General features: G+C 35.1%; 1 protein-coding gene across 2 annotated transcripts; it reads left to right on the top strand.

Annotated features, from left to right (window-relative positions):
- Positions 1-1,477: 1,477 nt before the first annotated feature.
- Positions 1,478-23,787, top strand: GCT (RNA polymerase II transcription mediator). Of its 2 annotated transcripts, none has more exons than XM_085754472.1 (22): positions 1,478-1,810; positions 3,081-3,154; positions 3,237-3,376; positions 3,514-3,600; positions 3,825-3,912; positions 3,990-4,070; positions 7,004-7,081; positions 7,167-7,243; positions 7,859-7,937; positions 8,036-8,347; positions 10,566-10,625; positions 11,187-11,427; positions 13,104-13,376; positions 14,602-15,990; positions 17,108-17,351; positions 17,426-17,534; positions 17,764-17,851; positions 17,989-18,067; positions 18,543-18,838; positions 19,015-20,083; positions 21,493-21,864; positions 22,868-23,787. In XM_085754472.1, exons 1-22 carry the CDS (start codon positions 1,787-1,789, stop codon positions 23,434-23,436), a joined length of 5,829 nt encoding a protein of 1,942 aa, XP_085610598.1. In that variant the 5' UTR covers positions 1,478-1,786; the 3' UTR covers positions 23,437-23,787. The 2 variants fall into 2 exon arrangements, with proteins under 2 accessions (XP_085610598.1, XP_085610597.1); XM_085754471.1 differs by having other exon boundaries at positions 8,033-8,347.
- Positions 23,788-25,695: the final 1,908 nt, after the last annotated feature.

Genomic DNA, 25,695 nt, shown 5'->3' with positions numbered 1-25,695 from the left:
GTGGGAAAGGATTACCCTTTCCCATGTTATACTCCACCTTGAAAGCAACACAAATCATCACTCGAATTTTAAAGCGCCCGACCTAACAATCAATTGTTGCGCCATTTTAGTTAATTTATCTTTGTTTTATTTTTGAAAAAAAAAAACTAAAAGTTAAAAGATTATGTGCACCAATTAAACAAAAGTTCATTGTCCTGTTTTACGTGTTAACAACATTAAACTAGTTCGAGCTAAAATATTAAAAAAGTTAAATTGTTAAAGGTACAAGTTTTAACAAGAAAAAAAATACTAACATAACAATTAACATATTATCATACGGTTAAAAATAGGGTTAATTATGTTTTTAGTCCCTATAAAATAGCGACCTTGTGAGTTTAGTCCTTACTTAATTTTAATAGCATTTTTAGTCCCTAATTTTGTTTTTCTGCACTGAGTATTAGTCCCTACTCAATTCAAATTTGTTTAATTTATGCTTAAACTCTTAAATTTTTGAACAATTTTTTGCAGACATGTTTAGAACATTACTAAAAGTTCCTCCGCAAAAAATTATCGTAAAATTTGATTTCTACATCCAGATTTTATTACTTTTTATCTTTAACTTTTGTCGTTTTAAAAAATTCATATTTAATTCATTTCATATCAGAAAATTCTAAATTTTAGTAAACGAACCTTTCATAATGTTCTAATCTTGTCTTAAAAAAATCTTTCAAAAATTTAAGAGTTTAATGATAATTAATCAAACTTTGTTTTAGCAGGGACTAAAATTATAAGTAAATTTTTTTTTATAGGGACTAAAAATGCTATTAAAATTAAGTAAGGACTAAATTTACAAGGTCGCTATTTTATAGGGACTAGAAACATAATTAACCCTTAAAAATAATACATTAAATTATCACAACTAAATGTATGCATCCCTTTTTTCCTCATTTGTGATACTTCACATATAATTAGTTCTTGTCTCCGTGAGCTTAACTCAGTTGATAAGGACAATGTATAATTTATGCAAGGTCCGAGGTTTGAACCCCAGATAACACCAAAAAAAAAAGAAAACATATAATTAGTTCTTCTAAAAGTCCTAATCGTTTTTCAAAATTTTCAATTTTTTTTTAAAAATACACCATTTTCTTCTCATCTCCATGATACCAAATCAAATCAAACGATAACACACTATAAGTTTAACCATATTTTCCTCCTCGATCTTGTAACTTAACACACATTTTTGTCATCTATCTTATTACTTCATTGAAAGCAACTAATAACTCAAAGACAAAAATCAAAATTCATTAATCGTGTCATAATCTATTTTTTACTTTCAATTTCACTATTAATTTTGTCAAACAAATACACGATACTAGCTAGCATAGAAAGTAGTAGTAATTTTTTTTTTGACTAACGATAAAAAGTAACATTGTCCAAAAAATACCTTGAGTGTAATTCATCAATGCTATATATAAACACCAACAACTTTTAACTCTCTGTCATGAATACTTGAACTAAGTTAAGCGGTCACAAATTTCAACTCTATCGACAAAACCAAAAAAACCCTACTCGAGTGATTTTTGCGGGAATGCTGAATGAAGCGATTTTCATAATCGCTTTTCAATTTAAGCGGTAAGCGAAGTAAGGATCAAATCAAACTCAGTGTTACATTTTCTGAATCAGATTCCGAATTCGCATTTTCCGTTTCGCTTTTCTAGAGCAGAAGCACGTTTACGCTTCATAAGTCTCACCCAACCCGAACACAGATCCAAAACCCTATTCAATTCACCGGAACCGTTCATCAGCTATGTGGACCAACGTTTTCAAAATCGTACGTTTTTTCTTCTTAATCTCACTACTCCTTTTTACTATTTCTCATTATTTTGCGTGTTCAGCTGGAATATTATGGTTTAGGGTTCAATTTCGTTTTAACCTAGTTAGTATATCACAAAACATGCTTTCATTTTTTCAGCTGCAGTTAATCTCATGACTAAGTCGGTTAATTTGTTTATGAACCGAGAACTTTGTAAATTATCTCATGTTTATCTCATGTTGTTTTAGTTAGATTTGGTTTGTGAATGTTTAAATTTTTCTTGTAGATATATGTTTTATACAAATGAAAAACTTATTTGATTATGTTACTTGCTTTTTTCTTTCTATTTCATCATATACTGGAATTGTGATTTTTTTTCTTCCGATCAAGCGTTGCTAGGGTTTAATGGAGATTACGCATTTGCTAAGTAACCACGTCATTCGATATCTGGTTGCCCTGGGCCGGAACACCGATGATCGTGACTTTCTGTCGCTTTCATAATTATGTTTGGTATTGGTCCTATTGGATTATGTTAAAGAAACTGTGAGTTAGCTATATCACCCTAGTTGGTATGTGAATTGCCTGATCAAGAACTCGGCTTATGTATGATTATGCTTCGCTTTTCTTTTTGATCGGTATTAGTGGCAATGAAAAGCCGTGTGTAATAAATAACACGGATATGGAAAGAAAGGTGTTCGGCGGGTGACCAAATTACTAGGAGGCGACACGTGTCCATCCGACTGTTATTTTTTTAAAAATAAATGGTAAATACATTAGTAGGACAATATAATATCGGCTTGTATTAATGCTAGGATGACGACAAAAAAATTGTTTACTTGCTCGATCATGTCAATTAATGTCGTGGATCGATATCAACCTCCGTCTTGGCTCACCTGGTTTCATAATATTGTTCTCAAATAGCGGTGCTATTGTGTAGTGTTACCCGATATGCGATTTAGTACAAAGCATTGTCAAATAGTGGTATAGCATAGCAGAGTTTGAACAAAACCGCTATTTTCATCGTTCTGCGATTGACTAACACTAGGATATATAAAATAGAAGAAAAAATGTCTGTTAGTCTAACGAAAGATCTTAAGGTCAAATCTCCTTCTCCAAGAATAATATCATTATTAGAAATGAGTGCAAAAGGTTAAACCTCAATGCTGCTGTTTAGTTAGCTTTTACCATAAATTAATGTATATTCCATGCTCCTCCATTTTTGTTCAGAATTTATTTGGTTGTCTTTATATGTATATAACTATGTATATATTGTTTGAAATTTGTACAGGGTAGTCTGCATCAGATATCATGGTTTCAGTTTCTCCCTCACGAACCTGATCTGAACCCTCTACCTGACAAAAGGTTGGAATATATTTTCTATTTTTCTCCTTCTTTCTGGTTCACTATTTTAATATTATTAATGGGCCATCTTCTGTTCAAACAGTGTAAAAGCGGACCAGAAGGATGCTGCAATGTTAGTGGTGCTTTCATCACATTTGCAACTGCAGAAGGAAGGATTTCTCAGCGCATGGACCAATTCTTTTGTTGGACCGTGGGATCCATCTCAGGGTTTGCATAATCCTGGTAGAGATTGCTGACTTAGTGGTTTTGTCATCTGTGATTATTTACAGTTTTATTGTCTTTTTAGCAAAAGGAAAGAACGGAAATGGTCATCCATTTTCTTGCTATCTAAATTTCTGCTTTCTGTACTTAACATGCAGATGAAAAGATTAAGCTGTGGCTTTTTCTTCCGGGACGTCATTTAACAGTTTCTGAAACTGCTCAGCCAGCTTTAACTGGATTACGAGGTATCACACTTAACAGAACTGTTGTATTGGGCATATATGTAATACCCCGTTAAATAATAAAGTTCAAACAACATACTACAAATATTTAATAACATAATAATCCCATTTATAGATACCGGGATGTTACAATATACATTTCTTTCGTCAAAGATAGTGGCTTTGTAGCTTTTATACTTTTGTGTTTTTTGAAAACACTCTTACATGGGAAAGTTTTTTGGATGAAGCTGTCGCGTCTGGGCTTTGGCTCGCTCCTGGGGATTCAGAAGAGGTTGCAGCCGCTCTCTCTCAGGCTTTAAGGAATTGCATTGAAAGGTTTTTCTCCCCCTCAATTCTTCAAAGTGATGTTAAATTTGGTCATATCTTGCCATTTATCTTGTTGAATTTGGCAGAGCACTGCTTGGGCTTTATTACATGAGATTTGGAGATGTATTCTTGAAGGTCCATCAATTTCAAAGTGAAGAACTGCTCAGGTATATTTTTACTGTACTTAGATTTAACACTTTTGGCTAAATTAAATCTAAATATTTCACTAATATTTACAGGGTTATGTACACACACACACACACATATATAACAAGTGAAATATAATCTGAAAAGGAAACATTATCCTATAATTTTGGAATCAAATCAGTTACCAACTATCTAAGGGAACTACGAAAGCTAATAATAACGAAATCTGATTGCAATCAACAATACAGAAAAAAAAAAAAGTGTTAGCTAGCCTTTACTTGGTCCCCGGGCAAGCGGAGATTATTCTCACGTTGTCAGTGGGGAACACTGTGGGTAGCCAGCAATGATCTGCATAAAAGAAATATTAACTTGTTGAAGAGCAATAAATGATGTGTGCCCGTTAAAAATGTAATAAGTTATTTTATAATAAATAGTTGAGTCAGGATGCATTGACACCAGGTGTTAATGTTTATATTGACACCAAATAATAGCTGTTGATTTCTCTTAATCTAACGTCTCATATTCACTCACTTAAAAGAGTCACATGGTGTTTTCTTCTGGATTTTACTCTCACCGTTTTTTTCTTCTAAGTTCTTCTAAAAAGAACCTCGACGCTGATGCTTCATCCATGTAAAAAGAAGCTCGACGTTGATGCTTCATCCATGTACTCTACTATTTAAATCTTAATCACACTATTTGTGTGTAAAACAAACAGTGATAAAGAAAAATTTCAAATGGTGACTTTATGCTTTGTTTCCAAAGTTTGTCAAACAACCTCAGAATAAAAAAGCTGCAACCGTTTCGAAGAACCACCGTAAAAAAAATATAGTAGAATGCAAAGGGACCATATCTACGAGTACAACCACCGTGTCACTGTCATCAGCTCACTGTGCCACTGTCATACATGTTTTTTTAGGAAGAATTCGCCGTCTTCACGTTCAACCACCGCCAATGGCATACCCCTCTCTTTTGTCACCCAGTTCGCCCGGGGCGGACTTCTCCGGCCTCCACCGACCTATGGTCGGCTACTTTGTTCATATCTCCTTCGTTCTCTCTCTCTCTCTCTCTCTCTCTCTCTAGGGTTGTGTGGTAATGAGTAAAATACGACGGTATTGAAATAGAGTGAAGTTAGGTCACATTTTCAACAAGGTGAATAGAAGCTCCATGACAGTCACATGACTTTTTAAGTGAATCTGAGGCATCAGATTAAAAAAAATCAACAGCTATTATTTGGTGTCAATATAAACTTTGACACCTGGTGTCAATGGATCCCGACTCTAAACAATCATTAATAGGGTCATGTGTAACCACATAAAAATGATCTTTGGCTACAAGTATTTTCCAAATCCCATAATTACAAGGCTGGCTACAGTTCCCCTGATCCAATAGATGGATTCATAGGTACAACGAAAATTGAATGACTCTGTTGAACTTGTTTTTCAAATCGTTGCTCCAATTTGTTCCTGCAGTGTAATTTTAAAATCCTAGATTACGTCCTAAAAACGATATAGTGAACTAATAAAGTTCCCCTGATTCCTGCTTGGTTTGGGTGGAGTCTAATAAAAAAAGGCACAATAATATTTACAAATGGTTGGGTCTTTTTTGTTTAGTAGCTTAAGTTGTTATTAGTTTAATTTACCGTTTGTAGTATGGTTTATTCTTCTTATTATGTGTGTTTGTGTGTGTATGTGTGAGTTTATATATACACACAAAATATTAATTATATTTTGTAGGATCTTACAATATTTGTTAGGATCTCCATTTCCTGGGATTGCTCAACTAATTACTCTCTTGAATCCTTTCCTATTTTACTACATTACAAATCATACTTAAGATCAGGAAAAATGGTACTTTCGCAGCGAAAAATCATGAAAGAATATTTACATAGCAAGAAAATATTAGTTTTAACATTCTCAACAAAAGGAATGAAGAATACCTCATTTTTTTTTTATTAATATGGATACGGGTTGGTACACACTCAAACATCCACGTGTACGCAAACTGAGTGCCTGTTATAATGACCGTCTTTTTGCTCTTTTTATTGCGCCAACGCGTGTAAATTATAAACGATATTTTATATGAAATTTGACTTTGATTAAAATTATAAGTACAAATATTTGTGACTTTCAAATTGTAACAAACCCAAAAAATCATGTTTATCTTTTTCAAATTTTCAATAACAACAATAATTTAACAAATATAATATAAATCCTTATCTTTTTTAATACCACCAACAATATAACATTAATATAGGAAAATTTGTTTAAGGGTATAATTGAAATTATAAAAATTTCAGCCCAAAATCTCTATCCCCTTCAAATATAATATTGATAATATCGTTCCTATTGTAGTGGGATATTTCCTATTTTAATGGGATTTAACTTTTTTAATTAAAATTTATAATAATATTATCAAAGGATATTTATATATATATATATATATATATATATATATATATATATATATATATATATATATATATATATATAATAGATTATTATTATTATGATTATATATCCCTAATGTGTACTCACATGTATCCAACTTGTATGTACATGATATGCACACAGCTTTAATTTTGGAGTACACGCAATAGATTATTTTTGTCTTATCCTTCTGTTTCAAATAAGTTGCTTGCAGCCTTCAGTTAATAGTAGCATGGTTCAACTGTATAGTGCGAGTCGCTGTAACTATCTATACCTAAGTAACTCGCGGAACAAAATTTATGTTGGAACAAGTTTCACAACTATAAACTTTACCATAACAGGTTTATTTCCCATGAGACCTTAGATTTCTTATAGATTTAGGCTGTTTGCATTGAACTCGAACAAAATTGCGAAATCCAAATCCACCAAAGCTGATTGAGTGGACCGTTGTCTGCATTTTGTGTTGTGTTGCCTCTGTACTGCTTTTTGACTGTGACCCTGCTATTGCCTATTTTTGATATTTACAGGAGAGGACACCCTGCATTTGAGTTTGTTTTTGCTGCAACAGAGGAGGCAATCCTTATACATGTCATAGTATCCTCAAAGTATGATGCTGCTAGAATTTTTAGATGGCTTATAGTTTAGTTTGCATTAAAATATTTACCTATTGTTTTCTCTCCTTTTTGTCAGGAATATCCGGATGCTCTCAAGCGGTGATCTAGAAAAATTATTGAAACATTCTACGGAGACAACATATACACTTCCAGGTTGGCAGGATTTTTGTCCATGAGTTTTTGGTTGCTCTCTTAGGATTGCATTAAACATTTGTGTTATGCCGGCTTTTGTTTGGTATGCAATGCTATGAGCAATGGTTGTATTTTCAAGGATTGGCTTAAGGGGACTGGACCATTTTCCTTTGAACATCATTTTGCTTTTCGATTTTTTTTTTTTTTTTTTTTTTTTTTTTTTTTTTTTGTGCTCATGAAATTGCTGGTTTCTTTCAGATGTTTAGAGGGATGGATTTGGAATGCTTTGTTGTACTGAGTTTTGTTTGTTAGAGAATTTGTTTATGATATTTAGATAATTCAATGGGACATGTATCCCTCACTAGTTTTCATTGTTATTTTCTTTCAAATTAATTAATTTCATTGCTATTTCAAAAGAGGAGCTAATCTTTTCTTTCTCTACCCACCTTTTTGTTGAGCTATTGTCAATATGTCTGTCATTGATATTCTGTCTTTAGGTGTTTTATCATGATTCATATGTTAATGCACGTCTCTTCGTACTTACCAATGTCCATAGGGTTACCAAGTTCATTTTAGTTCTCCAGATGGCTTTTCCTGGCAGCATATTTTAAATTATTTTACATTATTATGTGGCAGTGATTGTTTCTCCTCATGGAATACGTGGCAACCTGACTGGTTGTTCATCAAGTGATCTTGTCAAGCAAAGTTATTTCAGGTCCTTTTTTATAACCCTTTATGTGTATAACTGATGTATGAAGATATCACCACTGACTGATTCCACTTTTTTTTTTTTTTAATTTTATTGTGTAGCAGTTCTGCCAAATTTAGGGTGTCAAATGGAATTATAGGTCTCCCTTATCATGTTTCCCAGGGTGTTGGTTGCCAGCTGAGGGGGCAGAATTGTTTTGTTGAAGTAAGCCTTGGCTTCCCTAGATCTGAAACTGACAAGGCATTGCAGTCAAACAAAAATATTAGGAATTTACCCAAATCTCCTGTCATGGGACACAGTGATGGCAAGGGATCACCGGATCATTTATCAGATAATGAGAAAACATTTCTCTATCCAGCTGAGGCAGTGCTTGTACCCGTTTTTCAAACGTCGTTAGCTAGGTCATCTTTGAGAAGGTATTTTTATTTTTCCACGTCTTAATTTTCCCTTTCTTCAATAAGAGTTCTAGGTGGCTTTTAAGACAATCTGGTCAAGCTTGTTTCCCGTTTGGTTCTTTTTTTGTGCAATATAATGTTTTTTAATAGTCATTAAGACACAAAAATAACATGGGAATTAGAGAATATGGGGCTGTGCGTAAGGAAATGGAAAAACAAAGCAACAAAGAAAAAGAGAAAAATCACCAGAGGAAAGTTGCTCAATCCCTTTCCATATCTACTTGGGAAACCTCCTTGAAAAGTCCATGTTACTGCAAATAGAATCCAGTGATTTAGTCTTATTTGAATTAGCTCCTTAGCAAGTAAATCTTCTTAAAAATACTGGTGTAAGCTCCAATCAAAATGCACCAAAGAGAATCATGGATCACCAAGAGTAGTTAATGGTGGTGCAGTTAGTAGAGCACAACTTTATTGCTCCCAAATGCCATATGATATAGCATTTCCCCATTGTGGCAGAGTTTTGCAATAGTGCTTGGTAGCCATTTAAATTGTAGCCATGCAACCACTATTACAGTTCTGGTTGCAGCTGCTCAGAACCCATCCTCCATGTAAAACTTAGAGAAACTTCATAGAGAATTTTCTAACAAACTTTTATCACAAATCTCTTTTCTTAATTGAATGAATAATTCTGTTACAAAACAGCTATATATATGAAGCTGGTGAATACCTGCAATAGCAGGTTAACCTATCTCTAACTCAGACAGGTCAGTTACATGACAGCTCAGGTGCCAGCTGTATACATTACAGCTGGCTTAACTAGTTCTAAACTAATTACATGCTTAACTAGTGCTTATCTAATAGTTACACTTAAACTCCATATGATGCTGATCTTATTTTTTGTGACCCCTAGTTGGAGGGACTTGAATCCTCGCAACAAGTAGAAATGAGAGTGGGAGGAAAGAGAAAAAGAAAAAATACGAGAAAAGGATTAAGGCTTTGTTTGGTAAAATTAAGCTATAAGCTAGTTGATAGCTGAAAAGCTAGTTGATTTAAATTATAGTGTTTTGTAAATTTAGCTGTTGCAAATATAAAATTACATAAAAGTACACATTGTTTAAGTTTTTTTAGAAATTGTATTTAATTTTTTTTACATAATATATTCTCTATTTTATTTTAAATTATTTTTCATCTTTAGAATCGTAAATATATTATATAAGTATTATTTATTATTTTATTTTTTTGGTAGCGGCCGGGGTTTGAACCCCGGACCTTGCATATTTTATGCATTGTCCCAACCAATTGAGCTAAGCTCACGAGGACAGTGTTATTTATTTTTTAACTAAACTTTTTTAACCTCTACTATTGTATATTTTTATTTAAAATTATAAATATTGTTTCCATTTATAAAAAACGTATATTTTATGAAGCCCAAAATTAAGGCAATGGCAATAGAGTTAAAAGCAAGGTCATAAAAAGTGCATAATGTATGCTGATACAATGGGAAAATAAGAGCAAGCACTAACGCGGATGCTTTTACTAGAAAAGAGAACATGGGTAGTTACTTTGAATGTGGGTAGTTATTAAGGTTAAAAATGGAAGAAAATGTAAAAAGCTATAAGCTATAAGCTCAAAAGCTACTTGAAATAGCTTCTCAAAAAAAGCTATAAGCTCATGAGAAAAGCTTGTTACCAAACACATCATGTTTTGATCCAACAAGCTTATAAGCTAATTCAACAAGCTATAAGCTAGCTTTTCTTACTTACCAAACGCAGCCTAAGAGAGAAAGAAATTTAGAGCGATAAAGAGATTAAAAACTGTCCGAGTGGGATGGTAAGAAGTTTTGTAGGAGCCGATCCAATCGTTAGCTGGAGAACTCATCATCTACTGACCAGAACCCAAAGTCCAATAGCTAGGCTTTAAGTTCATAAGCTGCTATCATCTCTGTTTTGAAGAATTTTATGGTTTCCAAAGGCTGCCTCTCTTTCACATGCAGTACAGGCATCTTTACTCCCTTTAGTTTTTACTCTTCTGGGATGTGAATTCTTACTCTTAATTTGTGCCACTTCTATCTTCAGCTACAGTTATTGATGCTACTTGAGCTGCAACAATTTCAATTTTTTCATTAGATTGGACATATTTGTTACATACCTACATGTGGAATGTGAATGTCCCGCTATACAAACCATGCACTCCAATCCTAAAGGAGCTCTAATTCTTTCTCTATAATGTGAGCATACAGATTTTGGCTGCAGAATTGGATGGGTCCATCCCTGGCTGGTTCCTCATCCTTTATTCACTGGTTTGTTGTTCTCTATTTATGTTTTCTGCTCATGGCTGTTTCATGTGAGTTTCTGTTTCTGGCATAGAGAGAAAATAGGAAGCCTTGTTGCATTTTTTCCTCCCGTTTCTTTCTATAGAATTTTCTGTTTGTGGATATCTTATTCTCTCAGTTTTTTCCTTCTTTCTATTTTCTTATAGGGTATTGTTAACTGGTGCGCCCGTAAAAGACATGATTTACATTGAAAAGAGCAATATTTCAACTTTTAAAAAATAGAATACACAATTTTCAAGAAAATATTTCCTTTTCCCAGGGGCACCATTTAACATTTCCCTTTCTTAAAAATATCGTTGAATTGACATGTATGTATGTAGTAATGGGTTTATTGATGAATCTCTCTCTCTCTCTCTCTCACACACACACACACACACACACATATATATATTTCTTAAGCAAACATTATCCCTATAATGTTTTTTTGGTTAAATTTTTTGAACACATAAATATGCTCAGTTTTGCTCTGGTTTTTGGTTAAAGCCTAAATTTTCATATCTTGAATCTTAAATGTTCTACATTATGTAGTGCGGGTAATGTGGAATCTACTGAAGATCCTTGGGCTGAGTACAATGGATCCCGAACTCAAAATAGTTATGATAGTAGTAGCAATAGCAACAGTAGCAGTATCAGTAGCTTAAGTGCCAGCTCTAGTGATAGTGATTACAAGACTACAGGACCAAGTGAACTAGAGGCAGATGCTGATTCTTTAGCGTGTAGACAGTCTATGATATCATCCGCTGATCGGTTGGGAAGTGATGCCAAATCGGTATGTCTTTATCTATTTCTCAAAAGGTACTTTAGATTATTTTACCAAGAAAGTTTATCAAGATGAGTAAAACAAAATTACAAAGAACTTGGAGGATAATCGATTATCTAAAAAGTAGAGAAGGTAAATTAAAGCAAGAAAACAAAGTCAACCAAATCACTCTGCCTATCTGCTAGTGACCCCTTGAGAAAACCATCCGTGTTTTACACCAAATAGAAGCCATTTGCCTAATCTTCTGGCTTTCATGAGCATACTAAAAATGTTACCCTTCGGTCGAATGAACAAGATAACAGCTTACACTTCACATTGCCATAAACATTCCCCTCTACTAAACTACTAATTTCAAAACTGCTAAAGCTAGTCCCCAAAAATTTCCCTCTGTTGTCCGTGATGGTTTTTATTCTTGGATTAAAAGGAGGCGTAATAATGGTGTTGCATTTTTTTCAAGTTTAATGTTTGAATGCATCTGTTACTCATATGTGGTCTCCATAAGTTCTGGAATTGGTATGCATGTACTTATAGTTTATCCCTACAACATAGTAGCTTACATGCTTGCTACTTCATAAGTTTTTTGAAGGAAATACTTCACAAGTTAGTCACTTATTTTGTTGTATGCACATGAAGATGGCTAACTTACTGCGTTTATGAAGTAAATGGAGAAAGAGTCAGGATCCGTTGACACCAAGTGTCAATGTTAACTTTGACACTAAATCTCATCCGTTCAATTATTTGATCCAAAGGCCTTTTTTTATTTATTCATTTAACCTTAAATTTTTTTCCATTTTAGGATAAGTATCTCATTTATTAGCTTAATTCCTGATTTTTTTTTTATTCTTTCCAGAAACATACTAATCTCTATCGCTTCCTCTACAGATTGAGATATATATATATATATATATATATATATATATATTTTATTAATTTATATCACAATTATTTGAGTCGTTGTGATCAATATCTGTGAAGAAAAGGCAACAGGGTGCAGAATCATGTGATTCTTTGAATTCACATTTTACCACTTCTTTTAGATATGTTAATGGTAACCAAACATCATAGCACGTTCTCTGAACTCACAGCACGTTTATGGAATAATTGTTCCTTTGTTTTGTTAGTAAAACTATTAACATTTTTTCTATCAATCTGGTAATGCACACATAGATATATGAATTAACCCATCATATTGACAGTGACACATGTTTTCATATTGCTTTCCTATCTATCAAAATCTGATAACGCACAAATAGATATTTGAGTAATGTATTGTGGTTTAAATTAAAAATTCTCTAGCAATTTGGAGAAGAAGCGATCAGTGAACATAGAGAGACTAGTGAATGCGTTTTTGGAAAGAATCTCAAATCAAGATTTAAGCAAATAAATGATATAATTTTCCTAAAATGGAACAAAATCAATGGTTGAATGAGTAAATGCGGACTTGCGGATCAAACATTTGAATGGACGAGATTTGGTGTCAAATTTAACTTTGACATATGGTGTCAACGGATCCTGACTCATTGAGAAAAATTGATTATTAGTTTTTTTGTTTTTGTTTTGAAAAGATGATTATTTGACATCATAGTTATTTTTTTTAGATTAGCAAATCTTTTTAAACTTTCCTATTTGGCCAATCTTAACATTTGTACAATTGGGCATTAACAGTGACTGTTATCGCTGTGCAGGGCTCCAAGCGTTCTCGAACAGGATTGATACAGTCACTAAGTACGACTACAAATATTCCTGGGCAAGATGCGTACATGTCTGATTTTGGTTCCATGGAAGTTAACAATTCAGCCATTACAAGAGTAGGGAATGAGCCAACTGGGTCTTACTGGGACTGGGATGATAATGATGAGGAGAATAGAGGCATGGAATTGAATATGGAAGCTCTTTTAAAAGAGTTTGGTCGTGGTTTTGATGACTTCTTCGTTCGTGATGAATTGCCTTTTGGAGAGGTATCTGAATATTTACAGTACCATATTTAGAGGATTCCTTCTTTTGATTTCCATATTTTTCTCTCTATAATAAAGTAAGAGCTATTAAGTTATGCTTCCCAGCTCTGTTGTCAATAGCGGTCTAACGCGGCGCGATCGCGGCGCGGAGCGGCTGAAAACAGCCTAGCGCGTCAGAACGCGACCGAGTCGCGCGTTAGGCAAAAGCGGAACAAAAGCGGGTCAACGCGGGCAAAAAGCGGATCAACGCGGGCAAAAAGCGGGTCAACAAAAAAATCTCATCAGAAACCACAAAATCTCATCTCTGTTCTCTGTTAATCATCCTTTTTTTTACAGTCAAAATGAAGAAGAAAGGGAAGAAGTGAAAGATTGATTAGAGATCCAGAGATCTAGGAATTAATATGATCAAGATGAAGTCTAAATGTGAATGCAAAATAAAATTTTCTCATCTATATTAATACTAAATATATTTTTTTCATACTTTTTTAGTCCTTAATTAATAATATAATATTTAGTTTTAGTGTCCGCGTCATGTAAAAGCGCCCGCGTCGCGCCCGCTTACCGCGCCGCGTCAATTTTTGGGGTGGCCGCGCCGCGCCGCGTTTCCGCTTTGACAACTATGCTTCCCAGTTTAAACTGTTGTGCGACACATTAGGACTATTAAATTGTCCATATTTTGACTATTTATAGACTTGTAGTTACATTTTAACATCTGTCAGCACACTGTTTCCCTTGAGCAGAAGAAACGTTTATAAGTTAACTTTTAACCTTGTTCAGTTTCTTTTCATAATAAAATATAATTTTGAAGTATATTTAGGCATTTTTCTATTTTAGGAATTCATAAATTTGATCAATACAATTTTGCTTTTCCTGTGAACAAAAAACATTATACATACATATTTTACTATGTTCTTTTTTGGTTGTTTTCTATACTACACTGGGAGCCTCCTGTTTTGAATACGCAGAGGGCTTGAAGCTCCTTATTGTACCAATTAGGTTGTTTAGTTTGTTCTCTCTTTTAATGATTTATTTGGGAGGGGGAGTGGAAGGCATGCTCTTCATTTCTTATGCCTCACATTCCTTTCTGATTTAAGTGTACATATATAGTGATGAACTGTACTTAGATTTATAGGCTTCTTTCCATAATTATAATATTGTAATTATTTCTTTCTGCTTCTTGGTTTCTAATATACTGGTTTCTAATCATACAATCAATTTTCTGGCAAAGCCCCCAGGAACTGCTGAATCTCAGGCACTTATGGTGTATGCCCCTGATTGTGGTGATGTTAACAGCAGTCCAGTTGGTGCCGATGTGATGGATGTTTCAGATCAAGTGCTTTTGCCTATTGGGTTTTCTTCCTTTGAGAGCTTTAATCCAACTTCTCCAGCAGTCATGGAGGAATGTCTTAACAAAGATCAAGATAACTTGAATAACTCCATGTCAACGGGTCAAACTAATCAAACTCAAATGTTGTATACAGGGGAGTTCGATCATATAATGAAAGCTGAAGCAATGATCACATTTGCTCCTGAATTTGGAGCTGTTGAGGCCCCTACTAGTGGGTTATCCACAACATTATTCAGAAGCCCATATTTTCCAAAGTTTCAAAAAGCCGAGAGTTCAAATTCTTGTTCAAACAATTACTTGTATGGTGCAGAGCCACCCTCTTCTCCGTATATTGAAGGATCAGAGGGGAAGAATGGAATGGTCATCAATACAAAAACATGTTCTGGAAAACATGATACAAGTATGACTCTCCACTCAAAAAATTATTATACTTTTGTCGAGAGTAGGAAAGACATGAATGAGAAAAAACCAGTCACTTGTATTGCTAACAACATTGCTAAATCTGAGGGGATAGTACAGCCTCCATTCTCGAACGTTGGTTCTAATGTCTCTGTCAAGTCAGTTTTAAGGAAGATGACTGAAGACCCAAAGGACGCAGAGCATTTCACTCCTCTATCTGCAAAAACTTTATTAGCAACTGATGTTACCTGTGCTATGTTGCAAGCTTCCATGTGTAGGTTACGACACACACTCTTATCTTCTGGTAACAACCTCGTTCCTGTTGGTTTGAATAGGTCCACTGGGGTTACATTTTCTAATCAGCTTCCAACTGATCCAAGTACCACCACAGACAACATATCTGGCAAGTACGAGGTGAAAAAGAAAGAGAATATACCGGTCAGGATTGCAGGTGATTTTGATGGAGGAATGCTTGATGGACACCTCAATGCACCTGTTGGTGTTTGGCGCTCTGTAGGAACTTCAAAAGTCGTAAAACCTTCCAATTCACCAAACATGGAAGTTGGTCCTTCCTTTTCCCATAATTCATTCAATGAAGAAGGAATCCTTTCTTATGCTCAAAGAAAACCACTTCAGGAGCTTCTTGATGGGATTGCATTGCTTGTCCAACAGGCTACTTCCTTTGTTGATCTGGCCTTGGATGCGGATTGTGGTGATGGTCCTTATGGTCTGCTTGCGTTGCAAGAACAGTGGAGGCGTGGGTTTTGTTGCGGGCCTTCAATGGTCCATGCTGGTTGTGGGGGAACTCTTGCCTCTTCTCATTCCCTGGACATTGCTGGCTTGGAGTTAGTGGATCCACTTTCTTCTGATGTAAGCTTTTGTTGTATATATACTTTTCTTAAATGTTCCTTCTGCTAAAAGTAATACAACCATTTTGTGACAACTTTTGTGACAACGTTTTTCCCCCCTCTTCTTTTGGGACAAAAACAATAGAGATAGGGAGAGTAAGAACACAATGAGACTGTATGTCTTGAAGTTATATTTGTCGTGGTTTGTAGAAATATTCAGGTGTGAAGAGTTGTGGGTTTGGAATCTTTTATTTGTTGTGGATATATGCATTCACTGGTGTTAAATTGTTGTAAAAATGTTGGTTCTATGATATGATGCTATTCGTCGTCGACTTCCATAGCATTCTTAAGCATGGAAAATTGTTATTTATTACCATCACTCTAACAGGGATATGCTTATGTCATTTATTGGTTATGAATATAAACTAAATACATACACTGAATTAAGTAATAAATGTTGCATATATATGATTTGACACCTAGTAAAAGTAAATTTGTGTATCTCAAGATATATTGCATGAATTTTCTTTAAGGTTAAATATGTTTTTAGTCCCTATGAAAATACCACTTTTCGTTTTAGTCCCCCTAAAATTTCATTAAAAAATATGAAGTCTGCACATGAGTTGACTTAAAATGAGGGACCAAAAGTGGAAGAAAATTATCGGGAGATTAAAGCGACAAGTTGTTATTTTTAGGGACCAAAAACATATTTAACCCTTTTCTTTATTCATTGCTGTTTTTATTGGCGTATGATTCACAACATGAGTAGGATGTGTTTAAATTTTCGTGTTATATTACCTTCATATAACATACTGTTCCTGTTCCATATTTATGGTAGTCTTTTTGGGTTATCAATTTCAATCATATGATGTCTTGAACCTGTTAGAACTTAGAAATATTATGTAAACCATTCATGTGTCTTCAGGGCAATGTAGGCGGGCCTGTGTATTGCTCATGCTCCAAGCGCATAGAGCTTTTATATGAGGGGGTGTTAGAAATATAATATAAATCCATTTGCATGTCTTCATCTAAAAGCTTAAGCTGTTAGGATGGTTTGTTCATGACAGCACCGATGGTGGAGTTGATGATTGGTTTATGTTTCAATTTATACTTATCTTGGCAGTATTCTGAATTTTCAGGTTCATGCATCTACTGTGATCAGTTTGTTGCAATCTGACATAAAAACAGCTTTAAAGTCAGCATTCACGAATTTGGAGGGGCCCTTATCTGTGACTGATTGGTGCAAAGGACGCAGCCAATTAGTTGATACTGGAAGCATGGTTGATGGAGTTTCTGCTGAATCCAGCATTAGTGAATGTAGGGATTCTTCAGAACCATTGAGTCCATCACAATCATCCGTTTGTGGATCATCCAGTTTTAAAGGTATAAGTTTGCTTATACATTAGTGATGGAAGTCTTATTTTTGTTTTACTGATAAAATTTGAATGTTACTGCAGTTTCAAGCCTGACTGGTCAAGATATGTGCAATTCAGAATCAGAGCAGCAGCTGTGTTCCCGGCTAAAACCTACCCTCATCGCTGTTCCATTTCCTTCTATACTTGTGGGGTATGTGCACTTGCAGTCATTTTCATGTTTAAAGATAAACATGTTTGAATACATAATTACTTACAATACAAGGCTTTTGATAGTATTTGAGTGCAAAAAATTCGGTTGATTGATCCCTTGCTTACTGACATATCATCATCATCATCATCATCTATTAAATTTGATCAGAGATGCCATTTGTTGTGAAGTTTTGCCTTAACCACTCATGCCAATGGAACATATGCAATAGGTATCAGGATGATTGGCTCAAGGCATCGGCAAACTGTATGCAGCATTGGGAAAAGGCTCCTCTAGAACCTTATGCTCTGCAGAAACCTGTACGTTTATAATAACCAGTTGACGGTGTTGCTAGTTAAACTCTGTTTCTACCATATAGTCCGACCTGATTATCTGCTGGAAACTGACTTTAACAACTTGCTTTCATTTATGTAATTGTAATTATTGGTGGTTACAGATTGCATATCATGTTGTATGTCCTGATATCGATCCCCTTACTTCTGCTGCTGCCGATTTTTTTCAACAACTAGGAACAGGTGAGTAATGGTAATTATGCTTCAATTGCTCTATAAGGTCTGTTTGATGACGTTTCTGTGGTTGCATATTTGAAATCTATTATCGTTACATTCTGGCTATAGCAAATTTGGTATACATGTCCATTTATTTAAAATGGATGTATTATAGACAGTAAAAAGAACGAAAGAAATGTGGAGAAACCATAGTAGGATCTTTTATCTTGGGAAAGAAAAAACTATTTCTTTTAATTTAGTTTCTATTTAAATCTCAAAGTTCTTAGAGCTGTTTATGTTGCTGGACTTTCCTATGTGTCACACCAATTAAGAGTAATGATAGCTGTGTGCTATGCCAGCAGCATGCTTAATTTTATGCAGTATTGTTGATTTAAGTTCCAACTATTTTTTGTTACAAAAAAGTTCCAACTATTTTTGTTTATTTACTCTGCTTTTTCGCACTGAGTTATTCTGTCAATCTTATTTTTCTTTTACTCTTCAGTCTACGAGATGTGCAAGCTAGGTACTCATTCACCTCTGGTCTTGGGGAATCAGATGGAGACGGAGTCTGCGAAGCTGTCATCTTGTGGTTTTGTTTTACTTGATTGTCCTCAATCAATGAAAATTGAGAGCAGCAATGCATCTCTTGTTGGTTCCGTAAGTGATTATTTTTTATCCTTATCGAATGGTTGGGACCTGACTAGTTATCTCAAGTCTCTTTCGAAGGCGCTGAGAGCTTTAAACCTGAGCTCTTGTTTTTCTGCGAACCCTACCGAAGGAAGTAACAGTTCATGTTTGGTAAGTGATTTGTTTATTGATTTGATCCTGTAGATTAATGGCTATTAACTAATGAATTAACATAACAAACGGTCTGTTCATATAAGAAAATTGTATATTTCTCACTATATTTTTTTGGCAGATCTACATGCTTAGAGATTTTTGATCTCATCCTTTTTTAATTTCCTTGCATTTAGGTAATCTATGTGGTGTGCCCGTTTCCTGATCCTTCTGCAATTTTGCAAACTATTATTGAATCATCTGTTGCCATTGGATCGGTTATCCAACAGTCAGATAGAGAGAGGAGATCTAGCTTGCATAGTCAGGTTGTAAAGGCATTGAGTGGTTTGGCAACTGTTGATGAAGCTTCAGCATCTAATATCCCTGTGCTTTCTGGGTTTAGTATTCCTAAATTGGTCTTGCAAATAGTTACAGTTGATTCCATTTTTAGAGTCACAAGTCCATCAGTGAGTGAGCTTGTCATTTTAAAAGAGACTGCCTTTACTGTGTACAGCAAGGCTCGTCGCATTTCACGTGGCATCTCCAGTGATTCCGCTCAATTGGCATTTTCTAGTAGATCTCAGTCTGTTTTGCCACAAATGCCCTCTCCCATCTCTGGGATGTGGAAAGACTGTGGTGGTCCTCGGATGGCAGGACATTCTCTTCCAAGAGATGGTGACATTGATACTAGCTTGAGACCTGGTAATTGGGATAATTCTTGGCAACCGACGAGATCTGGGGTTCTGAACTGCGATCCAAGTAGAACCGGGGATATTTTTCTTCATGATGAAATTCGCTACATGTTTGAACCCCTTTTTATTCTTGCTGAACCAGGTTCTCCAGAACATGGTATTTCAGTTGTAGGTAGCCCCGGTTCAGAAGCTTCCAAGGCATTGGCAGATGACAGTAGTGGTAACCATGTGCAGAGTACAAGTACATCTGGGAGTGTGGATTCTGCTTCAAGCATTGATGGATCTGGGTCTGACCAAAAGACTCATCCAAGCTTACATTGTTGCTATGGATGGACAGAGGACTGGCGTTGGCTTGTATGCATCTGGACAGATTCAAGGGGAGAGTTGCTTGACTCTAATATTTTCCCCTTTGGTGGAATAAGCAGTAGGCAGGATACAAAAGGTCTGCAGTGCCTTTTTGTTCAAGTTCTCCAACAAGGTTGTCTGATACTTCAATCTTGTGATCCCGGCCTTGCAAAGCCTCGAGATTTTGTGATAGCACGCATTGGAGGTTTCTATGAGCTTGAGTACCTTGGTAAGAATTCTGTCTCGGCATCTCTGCTGCATTTTTGATATACATACATGGGTTTGGGACATGGGGGCATTCTTCTAGATGATCTTGTGTAAAAGTTAATTTAAAAGCACTTCTTCCGTCCTCAGGTGAACGGGCCGTAGTCAGACAATGTTATAGGCTTGAGTGCTAGTGTCCCATATCTATACCGCGAATTGGCCAATCAAGCCTTGCTGACTATTTTTTGTGTGTGAGAGAGAGAGAGAGAGAGAGAGAGAGAGAGAGAGAGAGAGAGAGAGATTGCATGCATACATTTAAACTGTACGGAGATATGGAGGACATTCTTTTACATGACCTTGAGTAAAAGTTAATTTAAGAACACTTCTACCATCCGCAAGTGAGTGGGCTGTAGTCACACAATGTTTTAGACTTGAGTATTATCCCACATCTACGCCGTGAATTGGCTGACCAATCCTTGCCTTACTAGTTTGTGTGCGAGAGAGAGGGGGGGGGGGGATTATACCCCAGACATCATAAACAAAACTCTGGCAAGCGAAGATCATTACAAAGCTCTCATGGTCCTCAATAATTGTCCTAAAATTTTAAACCAGTTCGATTTAAATTTGGGTTGGTGTAGGTCCTGATAAGTTCAGAATTCAGATGTTGCAGCACTACTCATTAATCGCACAAAATGTGTAGGGGAAGAGAATTAGTTAGGCTGGTGAATTTGCATGTCAATTAGACCAAGCTGCTTTATTATTGGGAGGCGATTAGTAGCTTGAGAGGATGTTAGTCATTGGGTTGTTTTTAGACAAATTATTTCTTTGAGAAGCTGAGACTCTGGTTTTCCCTTGCAAGAGCTTGGGCTCTCCTTTCAGTTTAAAATAACAATCTTACACCAGTTCTTATTCTTTCAATTGTAATAATGACATTAGCTGGCTTCATTAACTTTACTTTGGTATTGTGGACTAGAAAGGACTCACTTTCGATTATCTAATATTTTTTTCATTGTAGCATGTAATGTTTAAATAAGTAGCTGAGCCTGAGAATGGGGAAAGTAAAATACAAAATACATCTTCTCTGATGTTTTATGTTAAAAATCGTTTTTTTAAACCTGTGGTTTTTAACAGAGTTTTGCATTTATATAACTTGTTTTAATTTTTAATACATATGTCTGGACAATTCACTGTTTAGTCAATCAAATTGAGACCAATTGCTTGATATTGGTAATCATGACAGTTATTGTTCCAGTCGTATTTAGATGTCTTCTTTTTGACCATGTTCAATCTGTTCCAACCTTCAAGTTATTCATATATACTTGCATTCAGTTGTAAATTCATATTTTTCTTATTATTCATATGATAGTCAGTGGATGCTAATGTAGCTGATTGGATTATATTCGCTTCTTATGTCTGCCATAATATATCAAACAGAGTGGCAGAAAGCTATTTATTCAGTTGGTGGATCTGAGATGAAGAGATGGCCCCTGCAACTCCGCAAGTCTCTGTTTGATGGGGTGTCCTCAACTAGTAATGGTTCTTCTTTGCAACAACCAGATATGAGTTTGATTCCAGAAAGAACTCTTCCTTCCTCCCCTAGTCCTTTGTACAGCCCTCATCCCAAACCAACTGGTTTTATAAAAGGTAATTTAGGGCAATCTGCTGGAAGAAAACAGATGATGGGTGGACATTCTACGGTTGACAATTCAAGGGGTTTACTTCATTGGGCACAAAGCATTAGTTTTGTTACAGTTTCAATGGACCATACGCTACAACCAGTTCTCCCAGCTGATTCATCATCTCCTGGTGAGTGATCATTACTACCATAATTTTTTCCCCTTCATTTCATTAAATTACATTCACAAATTGAGCGTTTTTAGAATTTTGAACTACTCCTAACTCAATCTAAAAACAAGTTCAAGGGGTGAGGATCGTCAATGTCTTGTAGGGACTACTTTTGTCATGTCTCCAGTTGATGTAGATCTCAACTCACCTCATACCGAAGGTATCTAGTGCGTGGACAAATAACTGGGACCTAATCAACTGATATAAGATAGACTTTGATACTATCTTAGAATTTAGACTATGCCTAATTCAACTCCAAAAGTCAGAATTGTTTTAATCTTAAAAGGAGTACTTAGGCTATATCTTCAGTTTATTTGGGATCTCGACAAGAGTGTTACAATATACTGTGAGTGAACTAGAGAACAGACAAAATTAGAAATGAGTGTGGTTGGGAAAAAATAGGAATAGCGACTATTTAGGAAAATATGGTAGAGTTGTGCTTAAGATAGTTTGGCCATGTGAGAAGAAGGCTAGCAGAAGCCCAAAAAAGAGTTGATGAGATGTACAATGGTCTGTTGTTAAAGATAATGAAAGAGAAATAAAATTCTTACTGGAAATGTTGGAAATGTTAAAATGGATCTATATCTTAATTGTTTCTTCATAAACCTAATTTTGGCATTTTATAATTGCATCATTTGATCTGTATAGCACTAAATCCAGTAGTTAAAAAACTAAAATATTGAAGTATATGATAGAGTCGACTAAGAAAAGCATCCTTCAGGGCCTGAACCATAATGGAATTGCTGCATTATGCTAATGATAGACTTGGGGATTTTGGAAAAAAGTTTGAAGTGTACACCACATAATAGCAGAAGAGTATTTCCAAAATAACCAAAATACAAATTTTAGAATTTTTGTGATAGTAAGTCATACTTGAATACTCATTATGAAGTACATACTGAAGTATTTATAGAAAAAAAATGTTTGGGAGGACCTGAAAGTGGCTGTGGGGTTTCTATTGTAGGTTATGTAGAAGGTTTCACTCCAGTGAAGTCTCTTGGTTCTGCATCTTCTGCATATATTCTAATTCCTTCTCCCAGCATGCGGTTCCTTCCTCCAACAGCACTTCAACTCCCCACATGCCTCACTGCCGAGTCTCCACCTCTAGCTCATTTGCTTCACAGCAAGGGTTCTGCTCTTCCGCTCTCCACAGGATTTGTGGTTTCAAAAGCAGTTGCTTCAATGAGGAAGGACTATAGAAGCAACCTGAAAGAAGAATGGCCTTCAGTACTTTCAGTGAGCCTCATTGATTATTATGGTGGTTCTAGTATCCCTCAAGAGAAGAATGTTCGCGGAATTAACAAGCAAGGTGGTAGATCTTTGAACTGGGAAGCTAAAGATTTTGAAACTGAGACACACTTGGTTCTGGAGTCCCTTGCTGCAGAGCTTCATGCCTTGTCATGGATGACAGTCAGCCCCACATACCTAGAACGACGAACAGCACTTCCTTTCCATTGTGACATGGTTCTGAGACTAAGACGACTTCTTCACTTTGCCGACAAAGAGCTTTCCAAGCAGTCAGACAAATCTTGACTTTAATTTATATACAATGACTTTTACCCATTGGTTTGAGTGGAAAGACAGCTAGACTGAGCTGAGTAGACTGTATCATACTAGATCCTCTGTGACTTTTGTAAATTAAATGTAAAGCATGCTGATGTGTTGATGGAAGAATTAGATTAAGTTATAGTTGAGAGTGTACATGAGCTTTCTAGAACAGCCGTCATTGACTCAGATTAGCATAATTGATAGAAGCTGTTGATTGTACAATAGAATAATACCATATTTTCTATAGCATTAGGGCATCCGTAATTTCATTTTCCTTGTAAATTATATATTTTGTAAGGCAATAATTTGCCGCCAATAACTTATCTTTGTGCTCAATTTAGGTTTCCTGGCCATGGTTAATTCTTGTGCTGAACGTTAAAAATATGAAACGATCACCCATTTTTTGGCAGCCTGTGTCTTTGAAATATTCCTCATGCTCTGCTGTGCATTCTGATCGAATTGAACCCGAACAACAATAGTACTCTTGTTGTGGTTCTTGGGTATTATTTCCTAATCAATTTCTTTGATGAGTCCTGATGCAAAAAGAAAATAAATTTCACAGGACATTGAAATCAACATGGTAATGATCAATGGAAATCACTGCATGATGGGTCGTATTAAGACTGTAATGGATTAATGGCAAAGCCTATTTTTATTTTCTTTATGCAAGACTCAAGTTCATCTTTGCCTTCATATAGTAGATAATATTTGATCTGAGCTTTTCAGTTTTCCCACTCTCCAACATGAGACTGGGCTTGGCTTTATATAATTTTGTCTAGGAAAGTGACTCGAGCAAATGACTAAGGTAGCTACTAGGTAGGCATATTACATTTTTTTTTAAATAAATAAAAAAATACGCTTAAAAGCCTCTCTAATTAAAATTAGAGGGATGTGAGTGTCTTTTAATGAAACGTCAAAGGAGGTATTTTTCCCTATTTTTAAAAGGACCTCATTTTAGAAAGAAAAAAAGAGCATTTGTTTCAATTTTCACAATAGGTTTTAGGATTTATTGTGTCGGTCATATTTTATGATAATAAAAAATAAATAAGTTTTGTTGTATTCAATTCAAATTTGTAAAAGATATAAACGAGTCTTGTAGTATTCAATTATGATTGTCGAGATTTTTTAGTGGACAACAAAATTTGTGATATTTAATTGAGATTTGTTACAATTTATAAAATGTCTCTTGGTATTTATTTCAAAAAAAAAAATGTCTCTTGATATTAAAATATGTAGAAATTTTAGGAATTTATTTGGGAAACATTTTAGTCCAAAGTATGAAATACTAGATCATTCAACAACATCACTCAAAACCTTGTCTTGGAACTTTCTCAAACAATCCGTCATCGTTTATAGAAAGTTATTTTCCAAGGAAAATGGCTGCTTATTTCCTTCTTTTCTGGAGTCTATTTCTTTTATGTTCTATTTATTTCGTTCAATAAATTCCAATTCCTCAACAGTAATGTCAACTGCTCTCTTTATATCTAATTACTAGTTGTTTTCTTCACAATATTTCGGGTCTATATAGTCTAATTGGGATTCAACCATATTTCGAATTGTATACTTTTCATCTAAAGGACCAAGCTCAATCACACCACACATTCTCAAGGGAAAAACCATCCTTGTGCTAAAAAAATATCAATATCCTATTGCATCGTGGTATTGCATACAATTGTGAATTTGCGAGTCTATTATATTATAGATATTTTGTCTGAAAATTCCACTCCTTCATCACCGTCCATTAACAAACGTTTTGTAAGCTGGAATTTTAAGTCTGAAACTTCAATGGAACGCCCTCATGTGTCAGGTTTTACAGCCCTTAATAAACCTGCACATCCAAATTGGAATTTTAAGTCTATACTTATATAGAGTTTAATGGAGGTTTATTGTCAATGTGGATTAGTTTTTCACCAAAATTCATTATATAAGTCTACTCATTGTTTGATCTAGGACTAATCTACGACATAAGACCAATTGATTACACTATTTTCTTGTGCAAAGTAGGCTTCATAAAACAACCCATAAACAAGATCATAAATCTTCCTTCTCAAGATATTACAAGCTGCAATTACTTGGCCACTAAAACAACCAATGACATTCTAAATTACCCATCAATCACACTCTCAAATCTTGATTCTACGGTAACCATTAAAAGGACCGTTAGTGATGTGATGTGGGTCGAAACAAAAATGTGGTATATTTTATGAGCGTCTTTGAAACATGTAGAGTTGAAGTTGTGGCATG

This window comes from Medicago sativa, chromosome 3 (genome assembly GCF_051527215.1).
Source record: "Medicago sativa cultivar Bolivia chromosome 3, Bolivia_mono, whole genome shotgun sequence".
Classification (NCBI taxonomy): Eukaryota; Viridiplantae; Streptophyta; class Magnoliopsida; order Fabales; family Fabaceae; genus Medicago; species Medicago sativa.
Note: the sequence above shows the minus strand (reverse complement) of the source record. Positions and strands in the feature narration are given on the sequence as shown.

Excerpts from the sequence above, each read along its gene's own strand:
- GCT (XM_085754471.1), top strand. The coding sequence starts at position 1,787 with ATGTGGACCAACGTTTTCAAAATC. Across the intron at positions 1,811-3,080 it reads GGACCAACGTTTTCAAAATC|GGTAGTCTGCATCAGATATC; the intron begins GTACGTTTTTTC and ends AAATTTGTACAG. Across the intron at positions 7,244-7,858 it reads GACAACATATACACTTCCAG|TGATTGTTTCTCCTCATGGA; the intron begins GTTGGCAGGATT and ends ATTATGTGGCAG.